The sequence below is a fragment of the Abramis brama genome, assembly GCF_963993115.1.
Source record: "Abramis brama genome assembly, chromosome: 10".
In the NCBI taxonomy this organism is placed as follows: domain Eukaryota; kingdom Metazoa; phylum Chordata; class Actinopteri; order Cypriniformes; family Leuciscidae; genus Abramis; species Abramis brama.
This window is the reverse complement of record NC_139972.1, coordinates 22,317,593-22,342,578: the sequence shown is the minus strand read 5'-3', so window position 1 is coordinate 22,342,578 and position 24,986 is coordinate 22,317,593. Positions and strand designations below refer to the sequence as shown.

At 38.6% G+C, this 24,986-nt stretch overlaps 2 protein-coding genes across 5 annotated transcripts; one reads left to right on the top strand and one right to left on the bottom strand.

The window, feature by feature from the left end:
• The first annotated feature begins 490 nt into the window (after nt 1-490).
• Nucleotides 491-14,312, top strand: LOC311090532 (transmembrane protein 87A). 4 transcript variants are annotated; one of them, XM_084125846.1, is made up of 21 exons: nt 491-698; nt 1,072-1,138; nt 1,260-1,351; nt 1,434-1,553; nt 1,702-1,752; nt 2,479-2,538; nt 3,171-3,336; nt 3,585-3,646; nt 4,252-4,435; nt 4,868-4,967; nt 5,952-6,045; nt 8,188-8,252; nt 8,585-8,697; nt 10,878-10,936; nt 11,022-11,125; nt 11,222-11,292; nt 11,821-11,882; nt 12,097-12,149; nt 12,344-12,374; nt 12,778-12,831; nt 13,517-14,312. In XM_084125846.1, exons 1-20 carry the CDS (start codon nt 567-569, stop codon nt 12,817-12,819), a joined length of 1,728 nt encoding a protein of 575 aa, XP_083981972.1. In that variant the 5' UTR covers nt 491-566; the 3' UTR covers nt 12,820-12,831; nt 13,517-14,312. The 4 variants fall into 4 exon arrangements, with proteins under 4 accessions (XP_083981972.1, XP_083981970.1, XP_083981971.1 ...); XM_084125844.1 differs by lacking the exon at nt 8,188-8,252 and adding an exon at nt 6,201-6,268; XM_084125845.1 differs by having other exon boundaries at nt 12,778-14,312.
• Nucleotides 14,313-14,389: 77 nt separating this feature from the next.
• Nucleotides 14,390-20,004, bottom strand: LOC311090531 (uncharacterized protein). Its single transcript, XM_084125842.1, has 3 exons — nt 19,596-20,004; nt 15,771-17,808; nt 14,390-14,916 (listed from the first exon to the last, which is right to left on the bottom strand). Exons 2-3 carry the CDS (start codon nt 17,614-17,616, stop codon nt 14,894-14,896), a joined length of 1,869 nt encoding a protein of 622 aa, XP_083981968.1. The 5' UTR covers nt 17,617-17,808; nt 19,596-20,004; the 3' UTR covers nt 14,390-14,893.
• Nucleotides 20,005-24,986: the final 4,982 nt, after the last annotated feature.

The following is a 24,986-nucleotide window of genomic DNA, read 5'->3' as shown; positions in this document are numbered from 1 at the left end:
ATGTCAATGAATATTCAGTTTAAGACCTCTCTCACTTTTAAGGGAAATGTAGCCTACTTTTTGGATTTAGTGAATATTCTGCAGACGTTGAAAGCACTTTTATATAATTTATTTAGTTGTATTTTGACCAAATCTCAAATTCATAATTGCAAGTTAAAAGCCAACTTTATTACAACTTGTCTCACAGTAAGGTTGTCCATAGACAGCAGTAGAGACTCGTTGAATAAGAAAGCTATACGTTTAAAATAGTGCTGTCAAATCGATTAATCGTGATTAATTGCATCTAAAATAAAAGTTTTTGTTTACATTATATATATATATATATATAATGTAAACTGTAGGCCAGAAGTCTACAGTTATATATATATATTTTTTTTTAATGCATAATTGTATAATGTGTAATATTTTATTATTTTATTTTATGCATGTATAAATTAAATGCTTATTCAATTACAAAAATGACCAGTAACGTCACCACACACCAAGTGACGTCGAACAGGATGTAGATTTACACAAGGAAGTGTTGCTCGCGCTGAAGTTGTAACGTCAACTGCTTCCTTATAACAATGGCGACGACCGAGTCTTTGGTATCGGTAAGAATTAGAGGAGTACTGGTTGTTGTCATTCTTCATTTCGTATTTATACCACCGCTGACAGCTATATCAGAGCCGGGCAAATGGATCCTGAATGTGGATAATGTAAGTGCATCACCAACTGCGGTATTCAGGCTAGGTGAAATCTTGACCCTCGCGTAGTGTCTTCTAGACTCGTGATATTGACAGTCCATTGTCTTTGCACACACAACAACACCAGTTAACACTTACCATATATATGAATGTATAAAAACATCGATGAGAATATGATGTTTTGTGCCTATAGTGGTGAACATGTATCTTTAGTTTTTAGGCTATGATCTTTTATATCTGGTCTTGCCTGAAATTAGCTGACTAAAAGTTACATGCTAATCTTTATATTAGAGTTATAAATAACGTTACATTTCTTCTATAATAAACGTACATGAAGGATTTCATTTAGTAAGATGGTGAGAATTCTCCTTTTCGTGTATTTCAGACAGTTAAAGGGAACTACTTCTATTATCCAAAGACAATGTTCAATGACACTGATATTTCAATAATGTGTGAGTATGCTCTTTACTTTGTAATTTTTTCCCAAAATAACTTCATCTCATGCATCAGTGAGTCCGTTATGCTTTGGCTGCTCTGTGCATTATTTGTATTAATCGACTGAACATATTTCAGGGCTCAATGGATCATGCATTGGTGCTGTAAACTTTAGTATATCATGGTATTTGCGGAGTTCTTCTTGCCACGATGAAGTGTTTGGACTTAATGTGAGTCGATTTTTATCAAAAATTGCTGTTTTTGAATACTTTACAGCATTTTAATACGCAAAATTCTCTCTTCTCCAAAAAGGCTGAATTAGCAGCAGAATATTTTAACAGCGTGAAAGTACTGCGGCCAGGAGGCAACGGATTCTACATTAGTCACTCATATGAGCCTATGGACTACAAATCTATTCGTTTTGGGAATAAGGTACATGACAACTTCTCTTTTTAATACATTCATTGTCGAGTGAATGTACATTTTGTTAATGTTTTCGTTTATTTAGGTCAGACTTAAATTAACATGAATTTCAAAGGCTCTGTCAATAAGCATCTCTTTCTCTCGATTGAACACCCAGTTTGCAGTAGAAATCTCTGATCTGCCTAAAAAACTGGAGCCATTAAATGAGGTGAGTTGAAATATTATATAATATATAATTATAATTATATATGGGGATAGGGTACTGCCGTCCGACCATTATTTGCAATATAAAACCCAGCTGTGTGATCAGGACTTCACTCATCCCATGGCTGCTCAAATAAATGAATAACTAGATATGAAATATTGATTTGAGAAGATTGTATGAGATGAAAGAGGCCATGGAGTGATATATGAAACTAGCACAGCTATGTATGAAATCTGTTGCCTAATAGTAAATTATTCAATGGTGCAGAGTGCTGTGATTGACCAATCAGAATCCATTATTCCAAATAGCTTTGTAATAAGTATTTTATTTGTAGGTCTGCTGATGATCTGACACAGATTCTGTCTCACTGTTAAACTGACAGTTTTTTAGAGCTAACCTAAATCGCCGAAGCTTAAACAACCAGAAGACTTTGCTGTTCATATGAATATCTGGTCTAACCAGTTGTGTCGTTAGTTCTTTTGAGTGTGCCCAGATTCAGAAATTCATTAACATACTTCTAGTATAGATTTTGTCCAAATAGGAGAGATCCTGCCAAATTTCTAAAACTGCAAAATGGGAGAGGACAACAACAGAATTATTTTAGGGGAAAACATTTTGCAAATCAAAAAAAGATGTTTTAATTGCTACAGCCCGAAATGTAATTTAATCTGCAGCCAGAAAATGCAGGAAACGCCTTGGGAATATTGTCTGCTCTCTTTTTTGTTTCAGCCAACCACAGCTAAACAAAACAGACGAAGAAGGGATGCGAAGAAGAAGATGGAAGAACAGGTGAAAGATGTTTGTTCATTTTCTGCCCAATATATTTTACCCTCACACTGAAAATCAGAATTGAAACCTTAAAAATTCACTCAAAATGAAAAGTCTGTCATCATTTACTCACCCTCCAAACCGGTGTGACACTTTTTCTCTTGTAGAACACAAAAGGATATATTTAGCAGAATGTCTGAGCTGCTCTCTGCCATACATACACAATGAATGGAGACTCTTGGGCTTTCAGGCTCCAAAAATAGCAACATAAAAACATAAGAAAAGTAGTACCTACAACTTGTTCACTATATTCTGAAACATCTGAAGCCATGTGATAGTTTTGTGTGAGGAACAGACACAATTTTTTTTCATTTTTCAAATTTCTTTGCAATCGTCACCATTTACTTTCATTGTATGGAAAAGAGCAACTTTATATGTTCAGATGAACAACATGAGAGTGAGTAAATAATGACAAAATGTTGATTTTTATTTTAGGTGAACTACTCTATTTAAATCCCTTGTTATGATTATTAAGTGATGGTATTTTTTATTGTAAAGGAAGCAAAGATGCAATATGATGTTCAGTGCCAACAAGGTTAAGACTTGAATGCAGATTTATAAAAGTCCACTTTTCCAAATGTTTGTATGATCAGGCTGCTGCAACAAATCCATCGAGTGCTCTGAAAAGCAAAGACGTTTTTTCAGTAAAACCCCCAGTGCACACCGGAGTGGTACGAACCTGGGAAGACAGCCCTTATATGTTCATCATCCGAATTGATGCGTTTCCAGCTACCAAAGAAGCGACATGGAGCATGCAACGTAAGATTATAATTAGGCTTACCTTAATGGTAATAATGAGGTTCATGTAGTAATAAACTTCTTATGGAACTCACAAAGCCAGATCTTTGATTATCAGCAGCATAATGTCTTGTGAACAAGAACAGCCCAGTTTGACAGCAAGGGTCCTTTTGAATGACACATACAATTGCTAACAAATTTGATAAATAAACATATTTTAATGTTAATAATTTTAAGAATGAGTTAATATATATTTCTTCAAACTACAGTGGCGGTCAAAATGCACGGCCCTTATGACTACATCTCAGCATCTGAATGGCCTTCGATGATTGTGAGTATCTGTTTTTTTTTTTTTAATTGTCTAACTGCAGTTATTTAAGGCTCTGATTCTTATGGTATTGTAGGATTTACTGTAGCAACATATCAGTGTTTTGTGTTAGCCTGGCTAACGTCAGACCTCGTCTCATTGAGACGTGGTCTGGGAACCACATGTTCATTTTCTCGTATTTGAGGCGTGGTTTACGAATGCCCAGAGCCGTTTATTGGGCGCTACGAATGTCTATCAAATGCGCCTGTACGTAGCTCATAGCCAATCGTTTCAGTTAAACCAGATGACATATGTAGAGCGACAGAAATTCGACGAGGAAGAAGACGAAATAAACTTGCGTTCTAAACTACTTAGAACACTATCTAAGGCTGCATCGAAAGGTAACTTCGCGTCTGATGCCATGTTGGATCCATAGATATAAACAAACTGCTTCGGTGTGTCGCATAGACGTCGTCATCGTCTTGCTGCTCCCTCCCCGTTCTGTGATTGGTTCCCTTTTTGAGGGGAAAATCTGGTCCATGGTGTCCAGGCTAGTTTTGTGTAGTTTTTTTGTTAGATTATTTTATATGCAAAAGCTTCCACTTTCACTTTTTGCCCGTTGTCCTCAGTTCTACATGGTGATGTGCATCATCTACGTAATTATGGGCGTGCTGTGGTTGGCTCTCTCGGCTTGTTACTGGAGAGACCTGCTGCGGATTCAGTTCTGGATTGGGGGAGTGATCTTTCTGGGCATGCTTGAGAAGGCGGTCTTCTATGCGGAGTTCCAAAGCATTCGTTACGATGGCCAATCAGGTAACACTAGTTAAAAACGTGTCCTAAAAACGGATTCATCATTTATTCATGTCACATTTCAGCTGCAGACACACAGTATGGTCTCACTTCAAGCTGTTTGTTATATTTTATGTGTAGTACAACATAAGTGCACTCAAATCAGGTCAGTTTTTAAATGGTCACTGTGAAGAGAAATGAAGGCTGTTTAATATTTAGCTTGTAATGTTTTAATAAGCATTTGTAATAATCTAGTACATTTAAAAATAAAGCTGCTTTTTTATGTTCAACACAAAGGCAAACTGTTTATATGTACAGTATAGTATTGTGGCCCATTATATCAATAAATCCTTAGGCTTATGTTTGATGTGACTGATTCTGTAATGGTGCTGTAAAGCTTTGATAAGGTTACTATAGTGAATGTAGTCATCACGGTGCATTCTTTTGTGTGTGCAGTTCAAGGTGCTGTGGTGTTTGCAGAGGTACTTTCGGCTGTGAAAAGAACCCTGGCTCGAGTGTTGGTCATTATTGCTAGCCTGGGATATGGCATAGTCAAGTAAGTCGTTTTTAAACAGTGATAAATGGAGGCATAATAGAATCTAGAATCTGGTCTTATCCTTTATTCAGCAAGGATGCATTAAATTGATCAAAAGTAAAGACTTTGTTACATTGTAAGTTTTGTAACAAATAGTTCTATTTCAAATAAATGCTGTTCTTTTGAACTTTTCTTTTCATTAAAAAATCCTGCAAAAAAATGTATCAGGATTTCCACAAAAATATTAAGCAAAACAACTGTTTTCAACATTGATAATAATAATAATAATAATAATAAATGTTTTTTAGCACCAAATCAGCATATTAGAATGCTTTCTGAAGGATCTTAAGTTATTTTAAACTGTAATAATATTTCACAATTTTGTATGTTTTTGATCAAATAAATTTAGCTCTGATGAGCATAAAAAAATGTTTAAAAAAAGTGACAGACCCCAAACTTTTGAACACTAGTATAAGTGTAATTAGGGATGCACAGATATGAACATTTTGGCCGATACCGATAATTTTTTATATTTGAAAGCCGATAACCGATATATTGGCCGATAAATCTAAATCCAAATTTCTATATAATTTTTGAGAGCCTGATTACAAAAACAAAAGTCTCACCATTAGAACCTATGTCCCAAGCACACAATTATAATGTTGCACTTAACTGTATTTTCCTTTTTTGAAGTGATTGCAATCATATTTCAAGCTATTCAAAATCATTATGGAGAACAGTGCGCATCTGAACTGTCACAGCTGAAGGAAATAATCCATTATTTATCGACTATAATATATCAGTCAAATTTTCTTATCGGGCCGAACATTAAAAATTAGCATATATCGGTCGATACCGAAATGGTAGCCGATATATCGTGCATCCCTAAGTGTAATACTATTTGCAGTTAATTCTGGAAGTTGAGTTCAATTGCAGCAAAACATTTACGATAAGAGTAATCTTCTGTACATTTCCCCGTTCAACAACTCTGTCTTTTTACTGCAGGCCAAGACTAGGAGCATTGCTGCACAGGGTAGTGGGAGTAGGACTGCTCTACCTTATCTTCTCCATCATAGAGGGCGTCCTGAGAGTCAACACGGTAAGGAGAGACTCACCGCTGAATCCAAACACACTTTCATTGCCAATAATAAATAGTGACTAGTGGAGAAATATCTCCTCCTTTGTGGCAAACCTAATTTAACATGATGCTGTTGCACCAAATGTCATGTGAAGCTTAATGTTTCTCTCTCGCAGGAGCACGGTGGTTCAAGCAGGCTGCTTTGTGACATTGTTATGGCCCTCATTGATTCTTGTATTGTGTGGTGGATATCCTTTCACAAGTCAGTCATCTGTTAAGATTGTGTCATAGTAGTGTTCATTTTGTGGTGTTATTACAGTGACTTCTGCATGGTGTAGTTTAGGACAGATAAATGGAAATGACAGCAGATTCAACAGGGTTGAACTTATAAATGTTTTTTTTTTTTGTACTTCAGTGACAATGCATACAGTACTCTGTGCAATTCCTTTTGGGATGCTATGTAATGGACATTTGAGTCTCTCATTGCTCCTCTCGGATTCTTTTGGCACTTGTGTTGGTGGTGGCGTGCAGTTGAGATAATGCCTTGTGGAATATCTTTTTTCCCCATTTTCAGTCTTGCTTCCAAGCTAGTAGCATGATGTAAACCTGCCTTTGTTGGGCTGAATGATGGTTATGGGTTGCAAAGTGTGAGCATTTAGAACTAGGGCTGGGCGATGTATTAAATATGAAGATAATTTCGATTGCAATATAAAATTAAACAACATAGGAATTTAACGATACTCGATTACTGAAATGCTATTTATTTCATAGGTATATATTCACAGATGCCTCATTAGTGTCTGTTTCTATGGGCTGCCACGTAATCCGTTCGCCATATTGGAACGGTCAAATCCGGTCCGTGACCACTTAAAAATAGCAAATTTACTGTTCATCTACATCTGCAGTTTCACAGCATTTAGTTTAACGTAACAATTCTGCATTATGGATATTGCATTTGTTATACATAAACCAGCACATTCTGAACGCATTTCATTAAAATTCATTGAATTGTTAGTGTGACTAATGAACGGCATCATGTTAACCGTTCCCAGATGGCGGACTTGTCGACATTTCTGTAGCAGTCGAATGTGGCATCTGCATATACATATCATTATTTGTCGTTACGCTATTTGGTAAGTTCAATTTACTTCTGTTAAAGGGAAAGTTCACCCAAAAATTAAATTTCTGTCATCATAAGTTGTTCCAAACCTGTAAAAATGTATTTGTTCTGCTGAACACAAAAGAAGATATTTTGAAGAATGATTGTAACCAAACAGTTGTGGGGCACCATTGACTTCCATAATATGGAGAAAAAAAATACTATGGATGTCAACTATTTGGTTACAAACATTCTTCAAAATATATTCTTTTGTTAAACTCTGCATTTCAGAAACCAAATCTAATTCAACAAATTCGCTCAAAAATATTCAAGAATGCCCCTATGTGGCAGATATTAAAATGTTTTAGTAATAAACAATAATATTCACACTACTGTTCAAAAGTTTATGGCAAGTGAGTTTTTTTTTACTATTTATGCAAGGATGCAACAGAAAATTCTATTTAAAATAAATGCTGGTCTTTTGAACTTTTTATTAAACAAAATCCTGATTTGCACAAAAATATTAAGCAACATAACTGTTTTTAACTGATTCTGAAGGATCATGTGACACTAAAGACAGGAGTAATGGCTGCTGAAAATTCAGTTTTGCCATCACAGACATAAATGACATTTTAAAACAGTTGATAACAGTTGATAAAGTAAATACAGCATTGGTGAGAATGCTTTATGCTAAATTTATGCTAAAAACATTTAAAAACATATTTTGATCACAAACCGTTTGGATGAAAGTATACTGTAGTTTCATGGAAATTGTTAAATCTCATTTGTGTTTGCTCATTACGGTACTTCTTGCATTAATCATTTTGGAAAGTATTTGATTGAATTAAATTGAATCGAATTGACAGTTCCTTTGAAAAAAAAAGTCAGCCTTTCAAGCCATTTCTGAGTAAATATATATTTAGGTTCTGAATATCTTAAAAAGGCAGTCGTCCAGCCCTATGTAGGACCCTCTGATGGTGGTGTGTGTGACGGTGCTACTCTTCTTTCTCTTTCTCTGGCTCTCTCTGTCTTTCCCTCTCTCTTCCCCTGTATTGTTCTGCCAGGCTGAAGATGACCTGGTGTTGCTGGCTGCCATCCCCTTGGCTGTTCTCGACTCTACCCTCTGCTGGTGGATATCCTACGTTTCTCCAATGCTGCTTGTGTGTGTCCCTCTTTCTCTCTTGCTGGGTTGTTTAACAGTGGCCCTCTGTATGTCGGCTGTTAATCGCCCTTTTTTGTCCTCCTTCCCTTTGTGATTCCCTAGATTTTCTCCATTCATAAAGCTTGACTCTCCTAAAGGACAAACTCATCCATGTTACAACCAGTGGGTCAGGAAGACTCTCTACAGTTCTCTGTCATTTCTGTTCTGTTTTAACTGCATAGTAAGCTGTGTCTGATTTAGATTGTGAACATCAGGAAGTTGCTGAGCTCTAGTGATCAGATATAGTCCTTGACACTCAGTCACATCTTCATTAGCCTGGCCCAGACGATGAAGCTCCTTCGGCTGAGGAGAAACTTGGTCAAGCTGTCCCTGTACCGACACTTCACCAACACACTAATATTCGCTATCATCGGTGAGCACACACTTCTACACTATTGTGTGAAGTGTCTTTGACATTAATCACTGGTATTTAGGCATTTCAATACAGTACTGTAATCCTTTCAATGCAGACTGAATTATGATTGGTCTGTCAAACATCTGGGTTACATGATTTATTAATGGAAAGTGAGCCGTAATTGGGGACATTCAATCTCTGTCTCTCTCTCTTGCTATATTTAGATTGGCAACTCTTCAAACTATAATTTTACTAAAAATTATAACACTTGCATGCACTGATATTCCCTTCATAATGCACTACCGTTCAAAAGTTTGCGGTCAGTATGTTTAAAAAAAAATTTTTAAACTTTTTTTCAGTAAGGACACTCAATTTATTAAATGTGAAAGTAAAGACGTTTTTCAATGGATTTTCTATTTTGTAATACACTCACCAGCCACCAGTCACATTAGGTACACCAGGGATAGGCAATGTCAGTCCTGGAGTGCTGCTGTCCTGCTGAGTTTAGCTTTAACTCTAATCAAGCACATATGAACAAGCTACCTAATCAATGTCTTCAGGATTGCTAAGGTTCACAGGCAGGTGAGTTTTGCTCTGCTTCTAAACTCCAGGACTGACCTTGCCTATCACTAAGGTACACCTTGCTAGTACTGGGTTGGACCTCCTTTTGCATAAATTCATATTTTATTCAGAGGTTTTGGTCCATATTGACATGATAGCATCACACAATTGCTTGTCGGATGACGCATCCATCATGCGAATCTCCTGTTCCACCACATCCCAAAGGTACCCTATAGACCTTATTCACAGCAGCGCCATTTTTGATTTTTAATGGGAATGAAAGCGAGGCTGTGAGGGACAGACATGCATCTCATCAATGGGCAGTACTGTTATTCAAATGTGTTTTTGGATTGTTCTGCTCATGAAACACTGGAAAAATATCTTTCCAAGAAATTTCAGTTGACAAAACTCCCGACAATATAAGCTGTGGAAAATTGTAAGTAATCTAGGAGCTTTTTACAGCGGATGCCATTGGAAACACGGCAAGTCTATCCCTCACAGCCTCACTTTCATACCTGTCATGGCGCTGCTCTGAATAAGGTCTATTGGATTGAGATCAGGCCATTTGAGAATAGTGAGAATAGTGAACTCATTGTCATGTTCAAGAAACCATTTTGAGATGATTTAACCTTTGTGACGTGCGTTATCCTGAAGTAGCCATCAGAAGATGGAAACGCTGGTCATAAAGGGATAAACAGGGTCAGCAACAACACTCAGGTGGGCTGTAGCGTTTAAATGACGCTCAGTTGGTACTATGAGGCCCAGTGTTTTACAAGAAAATATCCCCCACACCATTACACCACCACCTGAACTGTTGATGTTTACTCCAAATTCTGATCCTACCATCTGAATTTCACAGCAGAAATCAAGACTTATCAGACCAGGCAACCAATTTTGGTGAGCCTGTGTGAATTGCAGCCTCAGTTTCCTGTTCTTAGAGGACAGGAGTGGCACCCGGTGGTCTTCTGCTACTGTAGCCCATCTGCTTCAAGGTTTGACGTGTTGTAACGAGTGGTTATTTGAGTCTGGCCATTCTCCTCTGACCTACAAGGTATTTTCGCTCACTGGATATTTTCTCTTTTTCGGACCATTCTCTGTAAACCCTAGAGATGGTTGTGCTAGAAAATCCCAGTAGATCAGCAGTTTCTGAAATACTCAGACCAGCCTGTCTGGCACCAACCATGCCATGTTTAGTCACTTAAATCACCTTTCCTTCCCATTCTGATGCTCAGTTTGAACTCCAGCAGACCATGTCTACATGCCTAAATGCATTGAGTTGGTGTCATGTGATTGGTGTATCTAATAAAATGGCCGGTCCTGAGAGTCCTGAAAAGGAAGAATCCTGAAAAAATATATCACGGTTTCCACAACATTGATAATAATAAGAAATGTTTCTTGAGCACCAAATCCCAGCATATTATAATGATTTCTAATTCTATTATATTTTACTGTATTTTTGATCAAATAAATGCATCCTTTATTGAGTGTAAGAGACTTAAAAATAAAAAAAACATTTAAAAAAAAATCATACCAAATCCAAACTTTTGAACGGAAGTGTATGCAAATAGAATTATTTTGCTTCTTTCTTTTTTTTTTGGCCACATGTTCTCAATAATGAAATTCTGATTCTCTTTCAGCTTCTGTTATATTCATTGTGTGGACAACAAAGACCTTCAAGTTAACCAAGTGCCAATCTGTGAGCATTCTCTTGTTACATGTAATAAATATCTCTTCTGTCTTTTTAGTTAAATATATTTATTTGACACCTATTTGAACTGTAGGACTGGAGAGAGCTGTGGATAGATGATGCCTTCTGGCGCTTCCTGTTCTCTAGTATCCTGCTCGTCATTATTTTCTTATGGAGGCCTTCAGCGAACAACCAGAGGTAAAGCACTTCACCACTATCCATGTGTCAACCCCATTTGTAAACTCAGCTTATAGTGGAGACAAGATCATCAGTCTCTTCTTCTGAACCCTTCAGGTATGCCTTCAGTCCACTGGTGGATGAAGTTAGCGAGGAAGAGGAGGAGCAGCTAATGAATGAAGCCTTCGGTAAGAGTTTTAATTAACAGATTAGAAGGTGTGAGACACAAGAAGTGGCCTATATTTAAAGATGATGGGGAAATAATTCTGCATATAGGATCTTTCCTATATGAAATAAATAGCGACAGATCTTTTCTTCTGTATTGTGATATACATCCGAGTGTAACAGATTATCAAAAAAGAAAAAATGTTGCGAAGGACTTGATTATATTCATTGGTTGTTGATTTGATTTTGAAATGTGGGCATTATGCTCAAAAGTGGAGGCAGATGAACTTGAGCTTGCAGGTGTGGATTTTAAGCAGACTAGATGAAGATTGGTCTGTCATTTTCACAGGAATATTCTTAAAATTGAAACGTATTCATGGATGAATCTTTCACAATGAGATCTATTTGCATTTCATGCCGACTTTCAAACAACATAGTTTAAATTTCATCAGCACACTTGAATGCTGCGTATCATGTCTGCATGTTTGGTTATCAGCCTTTGTTTGCTTGACTGTTTAGCCGGTTCTAACCAGTTATTCTTGAATCTACAGAGGGTGTGAAAATGAGAGGGATGAAACCAGAGACCAACGGAAGTGCAAAACTCAGCAAAGTGGTAATGCACAACAATTCTTGGCATAAAAATTGTATAGTTTTACTGACAAGCATGTTGTATTGCCATATAGAAGAATGCCTTAAGAAAGATATAAAACACCACGTTGTGAAAAAACAGTCGCTCATTATTGTGTATTCCCAGATGTGCTGCATGTTTTTTGTCATGTCAAGGCCTTCCCCCAATGGTAAATTTGTAAATTTTGTGGTCACCACAGGATGAAGATCTCAAATGGGTTGAGGAGAACATTCCCTCATCGATGGCTGATGTGTAAGTCCAGAGATCATATAAAAGTCATATTTTTACAGAAATTATGGTTAGAATTAGATATAATTGGTTAATTTTTAAAAGGAATTCACTTTTTAGTCCAATTATTTGTACAACCAAAGACACTATCAATTTGCCTGTAAATCTACTAGCAATTACTGCCGTGTCATTGACGTGTCCTTTTCTTTGTTTTGCAGCGCACTGCCGCCTCTGCTAGACTCAGACGAGGTAAGTGTCTCGTACTCTGATAGGCCAGCAGTGGGCGCCATTTGAGCTTCCAAAGTAGAACACAGAGAGCGATCAGCCTGTCACGTCACAGTGTTTACCCTCGCTCCCTCTCCGTCGGTTGTTTTCTTTCTGCTTGGAACAAAAGGAGCGCTGAGGCTTTGGACGTTTTGTCTGACTAATAAGACCTCACTAAAGCTAACATTGGACGTGTTCATTTCGAACCGCAGCCAAATCTCTTAAACAGGAGATCAGAGATTACATGCTACAATACATGCAGGCGTTTATGTAACCGTGTTGATTATTTCGAGAATTTTATTGTATTGCACAGCCTTTTTAAAGGTCTCTTTTTCCCCATTGTTTAACGGATTTCCTCTCATGATTTTGTCTTTCTTTCCTCCCCCAGGAGATCATGACTACGAAATTTGAGATGTCCAAAATGGAGTAAATCTATGAAGATGTATGTATTGAGTGTGTATAAAATGTGTATGAAAATGCACAACTGCTTTATCCTAAAATGAGCTTTTCATAAGCAACGTCTGTAAATATGTTGGGCGATGAGGGTAATGCACTAAAGGACTTTTTGTTTTATTTTTAATTGCCTGTTTGTATTTATATTTTCTCAGATACTATGGTGTAAGAGTTTCTTAAAACATAACTGTAAATTGCCTTTGACTGTTGTTTACATATCTACAGCACAAACTGTGATTAAAACATTAGTTTGTGCATTGTGCTCTTTTACTAAGAGGCTTTTGCACAGCAATCCTCTTAATCACATAAAGATGGGAAAACATGTCAGATGAAAGCACTCTTTTCTGGTTTTCTTTAATTCGTCAGTATGCTTTCATAGATTAAGAGTACCTCTCTGACCTGCTGGTATTTTCAGTAAAAGTGGCCATTAAGTGTCATCTTGCTGGCCTGTGGACCATTAAGCAGATTGCCTTTCAATGGATTTATCTAACGCGAGTTTTTAATGCTCTGTGTCATAGTTAATAAAACCTCCTCTGCCTTTGGGTACAGTTAGATGACGAGGGAAAATGAGGTTACTAGATTTGTCTGTCTAAAACAAAGGGCAAAGGTTGTTTTTTTCCCCAATTGATCCAAGCTCATCTCTCTCTTTTTGTAAAATCTGTTTTTCCCCCTAGAACCAGTTAAACTACTGGCCACTGGATGATCTAGCAACATGTGCAGATGCTCATTGGAAAGTAAAGTTTTTTTTATTATAGCAAAAACAGTAAAAACAAAACAAAAAAGTTATTACCATTGACCTGTTTTCACATGTAAGATGAGACTTACTGCTTTGACAACATATGCTAAGTCTGTAAAGTCCACCCGTGTTGTGTTGTCAATTGGTATTGATTTCATCTCAAAGCCACATTCAAAAGTCTGTCATGCAGAGTGTCAGTTTCACCCGCTTGCAATACAGTCTCAGTATCTCTGTCCTGTTTTGTCCCTGTTAAGTCAGCTCATTATCTGTTAATACTTCCACACAATTCTTCATTAACCCTGACCCTGCGGTGAGCTATAGGGAAATACTGCACCAAAACCTGTTGCTAGGCATTCTGTTAATCTGCAGTTAACGTGCTAATAGCATGATCTTGGCGAATTAGTGTAAATAGTTGACAACATTATGGTGGTCAAAGATGGGACAGTCATAATCATCTGAGCTTAATAGAAATATGTTGGGGATGAAGTGATATATTAAATTCCAGTTAAAGCATCCAATATAAATAAAGCTTTGTCATCGCAGGAATAAATTACATTTTTATATTTATTCAAATATAAAACAATAAATTGTAATAATATTTCACAGTATTGCTGTATTTTTTATTAAATAAACGCAGCCTTGGTGACAAAAGAGACTTTTCAAAAACATTAAAAATTGTAATGTTTCCAAACTTTTGACCGGTAATGTAAATAAATTCTGTTGGTTTGCATGCACATTAGTCAGCATTTCTTTTCTAAAATCTGTAAATGGCAAAGGATGTCATAACCTGCAAGAAAACCCAGAGAATTACTTAATGTTTAATGGTGGTTTATTCATGTACACAAGATAACAGTCTAAAAACAAAAACACAGAGATTAGAGCATTGAATTCCGTATTGAATTCACAATTCGGGGGGCAGTCTGGCGGGCTGTTATTTTAAATGTGTCTGTATCACATATATCTAGTCAAAGGAAAACTACAAACATAATGGCAATTAATATAAAACTAACAGTCTTTATGATCACGGTACTTTGTGATCACTGAGATTAACATTTCAAAGGAATGTCATTTATGACAATATAAAATCTCACTAGTAGACAGGCAAAACATTTACAATGATGGAATGGTAGCAAGAACTGCACTGATTGATGATTCAGAATTATTGCTTTTCAAGATTTTTTTTAACTATGTGGATTGCATCTCTCACCATGGTGAATCGTGGTGTAAACATGTGATTACTCCATATTTTGGGGGGAGGGGGGCAAAGCTCCTCGCTGAACGAATCCCATGCAGATCTAATCCTCTTTGTGTGGCATCACACGTTTCCCGCCTTTTTTTCTGGTAAATAATAACAGAAGAGATTTCAGAATGTATTACAATATATTTCTACATTTAAAACTTTCATTTTAATATTTAATTATTCACACATTTTCGTCACAGAGAAGAGGTCATTTAGGTTCACCAAAAACACATTTTGTGAACTTTATAATACAGAACAGCAAACACTACACAACTGCATGTGAAAATCCTCAACCTCAAGAACACTTAATTATTATTGGATCCACATTAACATTGAGACATGCTATAATTTTTCATTTAATAAATTATAGGTAGAGAATACTTCCTGAAAATACACAAACTGGTACTTTGGGTAACTTCACATCAGCTCAATTAAAGCACCTGTATCTTCCTTTGAATTCACTGACCCTAAAATTCACAACTTTTTAAAGGGGTGATGGAATATAACAATAACTTTTTGATATGTGCCCACAACACCAAAACATGTTCCCCACAAACACAGATGCTGAGGATTCAATACAGGGATCCCTGATTTAAAGTAACTTCTCTGTGACAGTAACTGACATCAATATCTGTATAACTGCTATTATTTTCAGGCTGGAAACACTGCAAACTACTGTCCGGAGGCTCCTTCTCCTTGGCTAACTGTTCAGTGGCTGAGGATACAACTGCACGCACGATGGAAGCTGCAACCTCATAGAACATCCTCTTCAAGGCCTCCTCTTGTTCATCTGCATTGGTCTTCGCTGACCCAGAAAGGGACCCTCCACATTGAGGGGCCCCATCCCCCCTGGTCTCTACCTCAACACTAGTACCTAGTCCTATTTTAGACTCAGCTTTGTCATTTCCATTTTGCTGTAGATCTCTCGAGTCAATTGGGGCTTGACACTCACCGCTTTGGACAACTGCATTGACAGTATCGCACTTCCCGTCTTGATTTAGGATTTTCCCATCCTTCGGACAAGTTTTGCCACTAGAGTTTATGGTCTCCTGGTTGGTCTCCTCATCCTTCACATCATTCTGGGTTGTGGCTTCATGATTGTGTGCTGCGGTGTCCTCTGATGTAGCATCCGAACATCCATTCTCACCATTGGCTTTTGGCTCTGCCTGGCCTCCACCCTCTGGTGCTGGGTCTGCTGCATGAGGCTTGTCTGCTGGCTGACCAGATGGTGCACTAGTGTGGGACCTCTCCTCTCCATCAGAACTCTTGTGCTCGCCTGCCACCTGAGCTTCATTATTGCTCTCACTCTGAGCCAGAGTCTGCTCCTCTGATCCAGTCTGTGGGACATCGGCTGACCCAGCTGCATCATCAAGGCCATCCATGTCTTTAGCCTCACTCTCAGCAGTATCATCGCCATCTTTCTGGGCTGTTGTACCCTCCCCCATGTCCATGCTGGTACTCTTCCCCTTTCGCAGTATGAAGTTCTTTAGTGACACAGCACGGTTGAAGTGTGTCCTTTTTGCCTTGGCTGTCTTGCCTGAGTCTTTACCCGCCTGTGGTTCATCAGTCTGCTCTTGCTCACCCGCTGCTTCCTCCTCTACTCCACCAGTGTCAGCTGCCTTCTTTGATTTGGGAATAACTCGTTTTTTGAAAGAGGTCCAGATCTCATTTGCATGCTGGTCCACAGATTTTGCATGCTGTGTAGTAGCAGTTGCTCCTTTCTCCTCATCAACGTCAACATTAGTCTTCTCCTGTGTTTCTACGTCACTGGCTACCTTTACATCTTCCATCCCCTGTTCTGCCTCTGGGTCATTTTCATCTTTTACATCTGACGAGTCTTTGTCCTTTGGTTTGTGGATTCCAACAACTGATGAATCTCTCTTCAGACCTTGGAATGTCCAAGATCTCTTCAATTTCCACCTTTTTTGCCCGGATTGCTCTGACTTTGTTGTTGAATCCAATGTCCCAGTGTCTCCTGCTCCATCCACACTTGTTCCATCTGCCCCCTCAGCATCCTTGGACTCATCTGTGCTTTTCTTGTGACTTTTTTGAGCCATAAGTTTCTTAAAAGAATGCCAGCGTTTCACGTTTTTTGTTGTTTGAGGGTTAGACTTGTCTGGCTCGTCTGTAGTCGGAGGCTCCTCTGTTTGGTCAGCCGCAGTTGTGCTGGCGTCAGCATCCTCTAGTCTGTCTAGTGATTTCGACCGAACCTTGTCATGTTTTTGGAGACCCCCTGTACCATCCTTTTTGTCTGTGCTTTTGTGTGAGAAGATTTTAGCGACAGGATTGCGGATGAAGTCTCTGACACTGGACTTCTCTCCTTGCTTTGGCTTGGCACCAGATGCCTTTTGCTCTTGGGAAGCCTCCTCATTTTCTGGGGCTTTTTCAATAGTCTGCCCATCAGCTGCAGCCTCGGTAGCTTCTGCTGGCTGACTAGATTCCTGTTCTTTAGGGCCTGCAGTATCCCCTTGATCATTTTGATTGGAGACCTTATCCTGCTCCTCGCCTGTAGTATCCTCAGCTCCTGTATGCTGCTCCTTCTTCTTCTTCCCTCCCATTACTTTTCCAAGCCCACTTTTATTTAAAAAAGAGTCCCATATTTTTTCAGAGGCTGGTTTGGATTTGCTATCAGCTGGCTGCTCTGTGCTTGGCGGTGCCTCAGTAGTAGGCTGTGTTTCCTCTGTTGAAGCTGGGGCTTCCTCTGTTGAAGCTGGGTCTGGCTTTGTGGTTTCCACCTCTGCTTTATTCTCAACAATGTCTGCTTGGACAGGCTCTGCAGTAGCCTCAGTTGCCGCCATATCCAAAAACAAAATCTCCAACTATCAGGAATTTTTCACTGAAAAAAAACAAACTTATTTCCTTCTGTTCTTTATGGAACTGAGTTCATTGATGATCAGCCAACAGCTCTGAGAGTGTTCCTATCCAACGTATTTCCATAAGAATTAGGCAATTCTGCATCATATTCCGTGTGGAGAAGATGGACCTCAAAGCTAGAAGGAGAGGAGACAACAATCAGTTTTAAATTGGCTGTATGTATCAGCATATGTTTTTTACAATACTTGAAACTTATGCATCTTAGTTCTACAATTTAGCTTATTAAGCCCATATAAAAAAATTAATGATCTTATAAACCTCTAAACTCTTCACTCTGGGTCAACTCACGTCGCTTAACACTGGGGCTGGTTTTGTTTCTACACAGAGGGTTCTTTTGTGATTACAAAAATGATCATACGTCAAGCTTTCTTGATGCTTAAAGCAATTTAATGCTTCCTCTGAATGACCCACTTGAGAATTTGAAATTATTTGACATTGTATATTTTGTCTAAGATGCTAGAGGTGAAACCACATGTGACATAGTTACATAATTGATTTATTCAAGGAACCATATGACTATATGCACCGTAAAATGAGTACAGTATAGCATAAAAAACACAAGCAATATTTTTTGCCTTGTGAAAAGCCTGATGGAAAGAACATGGCTTAATTGGATTTTGCCGTGACTGAGACTGTTTACTGATGGGACACAAGACCCTGCTTGCCCATCCGACTGACACTGGGACAATTGAGGCTTGACGGTTTTGTCCCCTCTTTTCATGAACAAAACCCTTCCCCTTTGTTATGCAAACGCAAGAGAAGAGACTTGGAGAAGCTCCCTTGATAAAGCCCTAAGTGTGGGCTCAAACCTTGCTTGCAGAAGTAGAACTTAATTCTAATGAGAAACGAGGGAAAAGCCAATGCAAATGCTTGAGACAGCAGGTGCCAGTGCTCTTCAAAACCTCATTTGCATTGCTAATGCGTCCCTAACCATCTCCTCCATTTTGTAAAAATGCGTTGATATCAACATCACCCAAGTTATTTTAATTGAAGGCGTTGCGCGAGTAGTACGTTATTTGCCAAAAATGCATCGAAAAGACTCAAGGAGACATCCTACTTCTGTTGTGTCTGGAAAACATGCTGAACAATACTCATTCATGCCACTTGACTCGGATCACCAATTTATAGGACCTTACAATAGTTCGTGAATAATTAAAAATATTTAGATTCGCGAAGCTTCCAGTAATCAGCAACATGTCTGTCACCGTGTAAATGTGTGCTGTGGGAATTATGAAATCATCATGCAGCGGGAAAACAACAACCTGCGCGCCATACACACACACACACACACACACACACACAAGCGCGCGCGCATTCCGTCTATTGTGGTAAAGCCATGCTTCTTTTATTCTCGAAATCTCGTTGGTATCCAATTCAGCGAATAAAATGTTTTTGTTTCATAAAAGGGCATTTAATTGATACATTCACCACAGACTGAGCGCAGTTTAGAGCAAATTCACACTTGAGTGCGTCTGATAATAATATGCGAGAGGACAGTCTGGCACGTTTGGCGAAGTTGATCGCATGAATGAATGAACTCGTAACAGTTGCTTGAGCAAACACGCAATTGCGAAGCAGATGTCCTTATTCATAAACATAAACACAAAGCAAGACAAGCTGGAAACGGATTCGTTGAATCAAATGTTCAATTTCACCATGCCTACGAATTCAAATCCAGGGCGCAGTCATTGCGCGCCTATTGTCCTTTCCATCTAAATCTCTGCACTTCCTTATAATGTCCATTGTAAATGCATTGCACAGGCGAAGCGTTTAAAACAATACCTTTGTATTTTGACACAATAAAGAAAGGTAATCAGATCTAGCATACAAAATGAAGTTGCACGACAGAAATACTTAAAATTATACACAAAAAAAAGTATAACTAAGAAAAGAGTCTGCAAACCTTGTTTCTCGTGTGTAAATCCGTCCCGTGTGCTGGAGGAAAGGTAATAATCTGCTCCAGACTGGAAAAGACACTGAAACTAAATCCCTGCTCGCATCCTCGTGCCTTGACTGAAGAGAGATCAGTGTGCGTGTGAGTGTGTGGAGAATTGCGCGCGGGGACGTGGAGGGTCGAGCGCTGGTATTAACAGACGCGCAGCTGCGGCTCCATCTATCTCACCCTGTTGCCCTTAGCAACCAGGGAGACCACCCCCACCCTGCCACCACCACACACACCCGCCCCCAACACTAAGAGGGTTACAGTACGGGGTTGAGATGGTAACTTTAATTTCAGCCAACACTTCCCCTGATTTGCGTGAAATGTGGTGATGTTGCATCACGACCATTCAGATTGGCTGCGGTAGGTCCGCAGATTGTTTCTGTACCCCATGATGCAGGGCAACAGATCGAGCGCTCGGGGACACTGGAGAGTGTTGTAACATTCAGTTTTAACGTCTGTAACACACTGCTTTTGCTATTTGTCTTACACTTTGATGTAGTAATATTTCATATTTTTCTGCTAAATTGAAGTAGTTTGAAAATCTAGTAAGGTGGGATGTAAAACCAATAAAAAAACATGGGCATTTTAAAATTTAGTGCATTAAGTTACTTAAAATTAATAGAAAGAATTTTAAAATAAATAAAAATGGAGACATAGATGTTTCTATACTGTCATCTGATGTAGCTGGTGGATGATAGTGATGTCACCTATATAGGTAATTTCTAATTGGTTAAACTGATGGTGTTACATCTCACCCTGTGTTACACACTCCCCTACAACTCTGTTCAAATGAAAAGGCTCCACAAATAGAAATGTGAACAAACTGACCTCATTATCTGAAGCTAATTGTTGGGGAATCAGAACAAAGGCCCGTGTGCACATTGGGTTGATGCAACTGGACAGCAAGAAAGATAAATGCAAGTGTCTGCATCCCAGAATGCTCTTGAGACCCTAAAGCATAGAGCTAAGGGATGAAATGGAATATTTAGGACTGTGCTAAGGCCAAAATGGTGTTTTATTGTGTCCCTGTTCAAAATATCGGACACAGTTTGCCCCGAGGCCAGAATAATATACGCGTTCCACTGGAAATGCATTGCTTTGTGATGAATATTTCATACGATTGAGCATCTGCAAGAGAATTCTGTTCTCCTTCATTGAGCTTTAATTTCCTCATGGAGGATGCCACATCTGTCTGGAGGCATCATGGAGTCAGACATTCAGTCTCGGTGGGGTTCACGGCGCAACTGAATGACACTGGAGGATTATCATGCGGCCTAGTCATAGTAAAATCATCCTCATTCAAGTGAAGGGGAGGAGCATAAGGGATTGGTCAATTTGAAAGGAGCGACCTATAAATAGCAGGATAACAGGGGATTATTTTGATAGGACATAACTGTTATGACTGTGTATGTGGCAATGCAGATGCTAGGTGAAGGGAGGTCTTCGTGTGGATGTTTAAAAGGCCGTGTCTGTCTGACTTTCACTGCACTTCAGAGATGGTAGATCACTTGGCAGTTGTAGGCTATAAATGGTCAGGATGTGTTTGACTGAGCAATGTGTAGCACTTTACTAGTTGTGCTAGGCTATATTATTTATAATGTTATTTTTTTTTTTATTATTATTAATTTTAACCCATTTTTAATTATTATTATTTTTTTTATTATGTGTGTGATAACTAGTTTTTAACACAATGCAATGTCTTACCACTGTGTATGAAAAGTGATAGATAAATAAATAGTTTTAACACAATGAAATACCTTGCCACTGTATATGAAATGAAATGTGATAAATAAATAAATAGTTTTTATCACAATGCAATGTCTTGCCACTATGAAATGTGATAAATAAATAAATAGGTTTTTTGACACAATGCAACGCCTTGCCACTGTATGAAAAGTGATAAATAAATCAATAAATAATTTTTAACACAATGCAATGCCTTGCCACTGTGTATGCAAAGTGATAAATAAATTGTGATAGATAAACAAACAAATAAATAAATTGTGATAAATAAATAGCTAATGAGAGAATTCATTTCAGAGTTTTTTTTTTTCTGACCAGTGGCTTAATGTCAGGAACAACAATATGAGAAGCAGAAATGTCTGAAGGTCAACTCTTGTCAGCAAAAACAACAGCAATTCACAGGGGGGGAATTGTAGGCTATTCCCACATTATGGCGTGTTTCGGTCATAACTGTGGAAACAGATGCGTCATACACACGCTTCTCCCAACAGCCCACAAAACTGAAACTAAGCCTGTAAATGCACATCTGACGTCACGTAGGCTCAAGCGTGAGGATGAGAAGATTTTGCAACTTGGTTTAGAAATGCCTAGGCTTCATGTGGGGTGGAAGGAGCAAGTGTGTGTATTTCTGCCACGCTAATGCCTCGCGACAGCATGTGCTTGTGTGTGAGCAGAGGGGTGACGATGGGGGTGGGGTGCTTCTGCTCTGACAGATTCAACCGAAGGCCGCGTCAAGCTCACGGCTCTGCCTCTGACTGTCAACTCCATTTCCCGCTCTCTCATCCACCACAACAACCGATGTCTTATTTTAAGAAGCCGGTGTCGTGGCGGGACTGACCAGCACGCAGCTGTAAACACCGGGATCAGAAGTCCCTAAAGGTTAGCCTGGGAAGTAAAAGCAGTTTAATCAATCCAGGCTTTGCACACTAAACAGGTGAGATGTGCAAGGGAACGAAATCAGTACTAAAGCCTTTTGCTGTGCTACTGGCAGCCCTGGTTAAATATTTCACATTGGAGAAGGTAGGGCGAGGACTTATCCAGGCTTACTGTCATTGTCAAGTGAAGTGCCTGTAGAGGGGGAATTAAAGGCTGCACAAAATCTTACTCTAGCAGCAGACTGAAGAAAGTCAGGACGCGCATATTCAAATCTAGATTTGAAGGATCCATCAGCATTTAAACCGCATATTTGGGCTGAAGCAAAGTCTCCTCCTTTTTTAAGGAGGCTATTTAGGTAATGGCACCTTCCATGGGACATTAATCTGTGTAATTAGGTTTCAGCTTCAGCACGTGAAATAGATTGCTCTGGCATACTTCACTTCTCTGCAACCTGTACAGGAGAACTTTGGAGGAATGAGCATTTTTTTGGCTGTCCACCTCCCTATTTATTTCCGCACCGGCATGAAACATCCATCAGCTCCTGTAAGGCGAGATAACATTAAGCATGATCTAGTCCTAAAACAAGACCTGGCCTTGCTAGGGCTGCTGCTGTTCGGATGATGATGATGAAGCAATATCATAGCATTCACTGAAAAACTGAAAGGTGGTTTTGTGCTTAATGTCAGCATGAAATGAAAATTCACCCTGTCTGGATATTATAGATCTTACTGTGAACAATTCATCCGTATATGTTTCATTTAAGAAAACCAAAAAAAAACATTTTCACCCCGTAATGTTTAATCAAAATGTCATACTGTAACTGGATCTTCAAGTGAAATCTCTCTTTGGTGACGTATGCAGGACTTTTCCAATAAAACCCGCCCCTGCAAGCTCGTTTTCATCTGCAACAGCCTCCTCCTCAGCTATTAGGGAACGTTGATGACCTACTTTTGGCAAGATTCTGAAGTGTGGATACAATGGACACTTTACTATCCCATGAGGCTACAGGAGAGGATTTTTGTGAATCGCAGTGACGTGACAACTGACGCTGGTAGTTCACGTGATAAGGGCAACATGGTGAATTTAGTATGTCCAGATTACATTCATACTATATACAACATACTTTTTTTAGCTGTTGTGAGGTACCTACTCAAGAGGGTATGCGATTTCAGATGCAGCCCCCAACTCCCTGACCTCAAAATGAAAATTGATCATTTGCTCACCCTCACATCGTTCCAGACCTGTATAAAAAAACAAATTCACAAAGGAACACAAATGTTGAAAAATGTTGATTTTGACCCCATTGATTTTCAATTTATGGACAAATATAGGCTATCTTTTTTTTTGTTCCACTGAAGAAAGTAATGTAAGTTTGGAACAACATGAGGGTGAGTAAATGACTTTGGGTGAACTATCTGTTTAAATTGCAATTTTTTCAGAGTAAGGTGCAATGCAAACTTCACAAGCCATTTTTGTGCATGACAGCTATTAAATTGTGAGACATTTGTCAATTAAGCAAATTTAGATCTTTCACCCCATTGCCCCAGTGGACAGCTCCGACAAGCTGCACTGTTCAGTGACCTTTTATAGTATAGCGCTGATTGGTTAATTTGTCCCTTACGGCCTAAACGTAACGCTAACTTCACGCATGAACAATATTTGAGGTGCAGCTGTTCTAGATATCCAAACGAGCGCTGTCCTGAAGTGTTGGCTTCAGAGGGATTTCCATGTAATCTCTTTATAAGCAGACAGCCTGTCGATCTCAATCACTGGTGTTGCTGTGCGGGAGGGGGGTGGTGGTGGGAGCCGAGGTCCCAGCCAATGGTGCCCTATCCTGTCGATTAGCTCTATGCTATCTCATTAAGTTACTTGAGTACCTTTGCCCACTTGTGTTGGCAGGACACAGAAATGGTTTTTGAAAACAACAGATCATTATTATGAAATGCTTCTTTTAGTATTGATCAAAAAAGCTTTGGTGCAAGGTGGGATTGAAACTTCTGTCCATCAAGCAGGGCATGAAATGTTTGGCAGACATAGTTCTGATTCATGCACTGAACAAATGAGCCACACAAATGTTTTCTGTATGAGATTATTCGTACATTAAACTGGATATTTCAATGGAAACAAAAACTTGGTAGTGACATTTCTAAATATATACAGTAAGAAAATGCATATTTAGTAAGGGTGACCAAAATATAGCATTAAAAAAATTATAAACAAATAAATTTAATTTATTTAAAAGCTCTCTATCAGTTAAGAAAATAAATGTATATATTTTAATATTTATAATCAGCTTTTTCGGAGCATGTGACGCTGAAGACTGGAGTAATGATGCTGAAAATTCAGCTTTGACTTCACAGGAATACATTACATTGTGAAATATATTCAAATAGAAAATAGTTCTTTTAATTTTTAATACTGTTTCACAATATTACCATTTTTACTTAAATGCAGCCTTGGTGAATATAAGAGTAAAAATTGGGTTGCACTTTATTTTACAGTCCTGTTCCCCATGTACATACTATGTACTTTGTAATAACTGTATAATAACTAGGTACTAACCCTGAACCTATACCCCACATAGTTATACCTTAAATTACCTAGTACTTTCTTATAGGCAAGTACACTGTAAGAACACATAAGTACACAAACTGAAAAATAAAGTGCAACCAAAAGTTTTAATATTTCCAAACGTTTGTCAGGTAGCCTACTGTATGTTATGGTGTTTACAGC

Coding starts and splice junctions, on each gene's coding strand:
- LOC311090532 (XM_084125844.1), top strand. CDS start 567: ATGGCGACGACCGAGTCTTTGGTATCGGTAAGAATTAGAGGAGTACTG. Junction 3,337..3,584: donor AGCGACATGGAGCATGCAAC/GTAAGATTATAA, acceptor TTCAAACTACAG/TGGCGGTCAAAATGCACGGC. Junction 12,150..12,343: donor CCCTCATCGATGGCTGATGT/GTAAGTCCAGAG, acceptor TTTGTTTTGCAG/CGCACTGCCGCCTCTGCTAG.
- LOC311090531 (XM_084125842.1), bottom strand. CDS start 17,616: ATGGCGGCAACTGAGGCTACTGCAGAGCCTGTCCAAGCAGACATTGTT. Junction 14,917..15,770: donor CAATGCAGTTGTCCAAAGCG/GTGAGTGTCAAG, acceptor ATTATTTACCAG/AAAAAAAGGCGGGAAACGTG.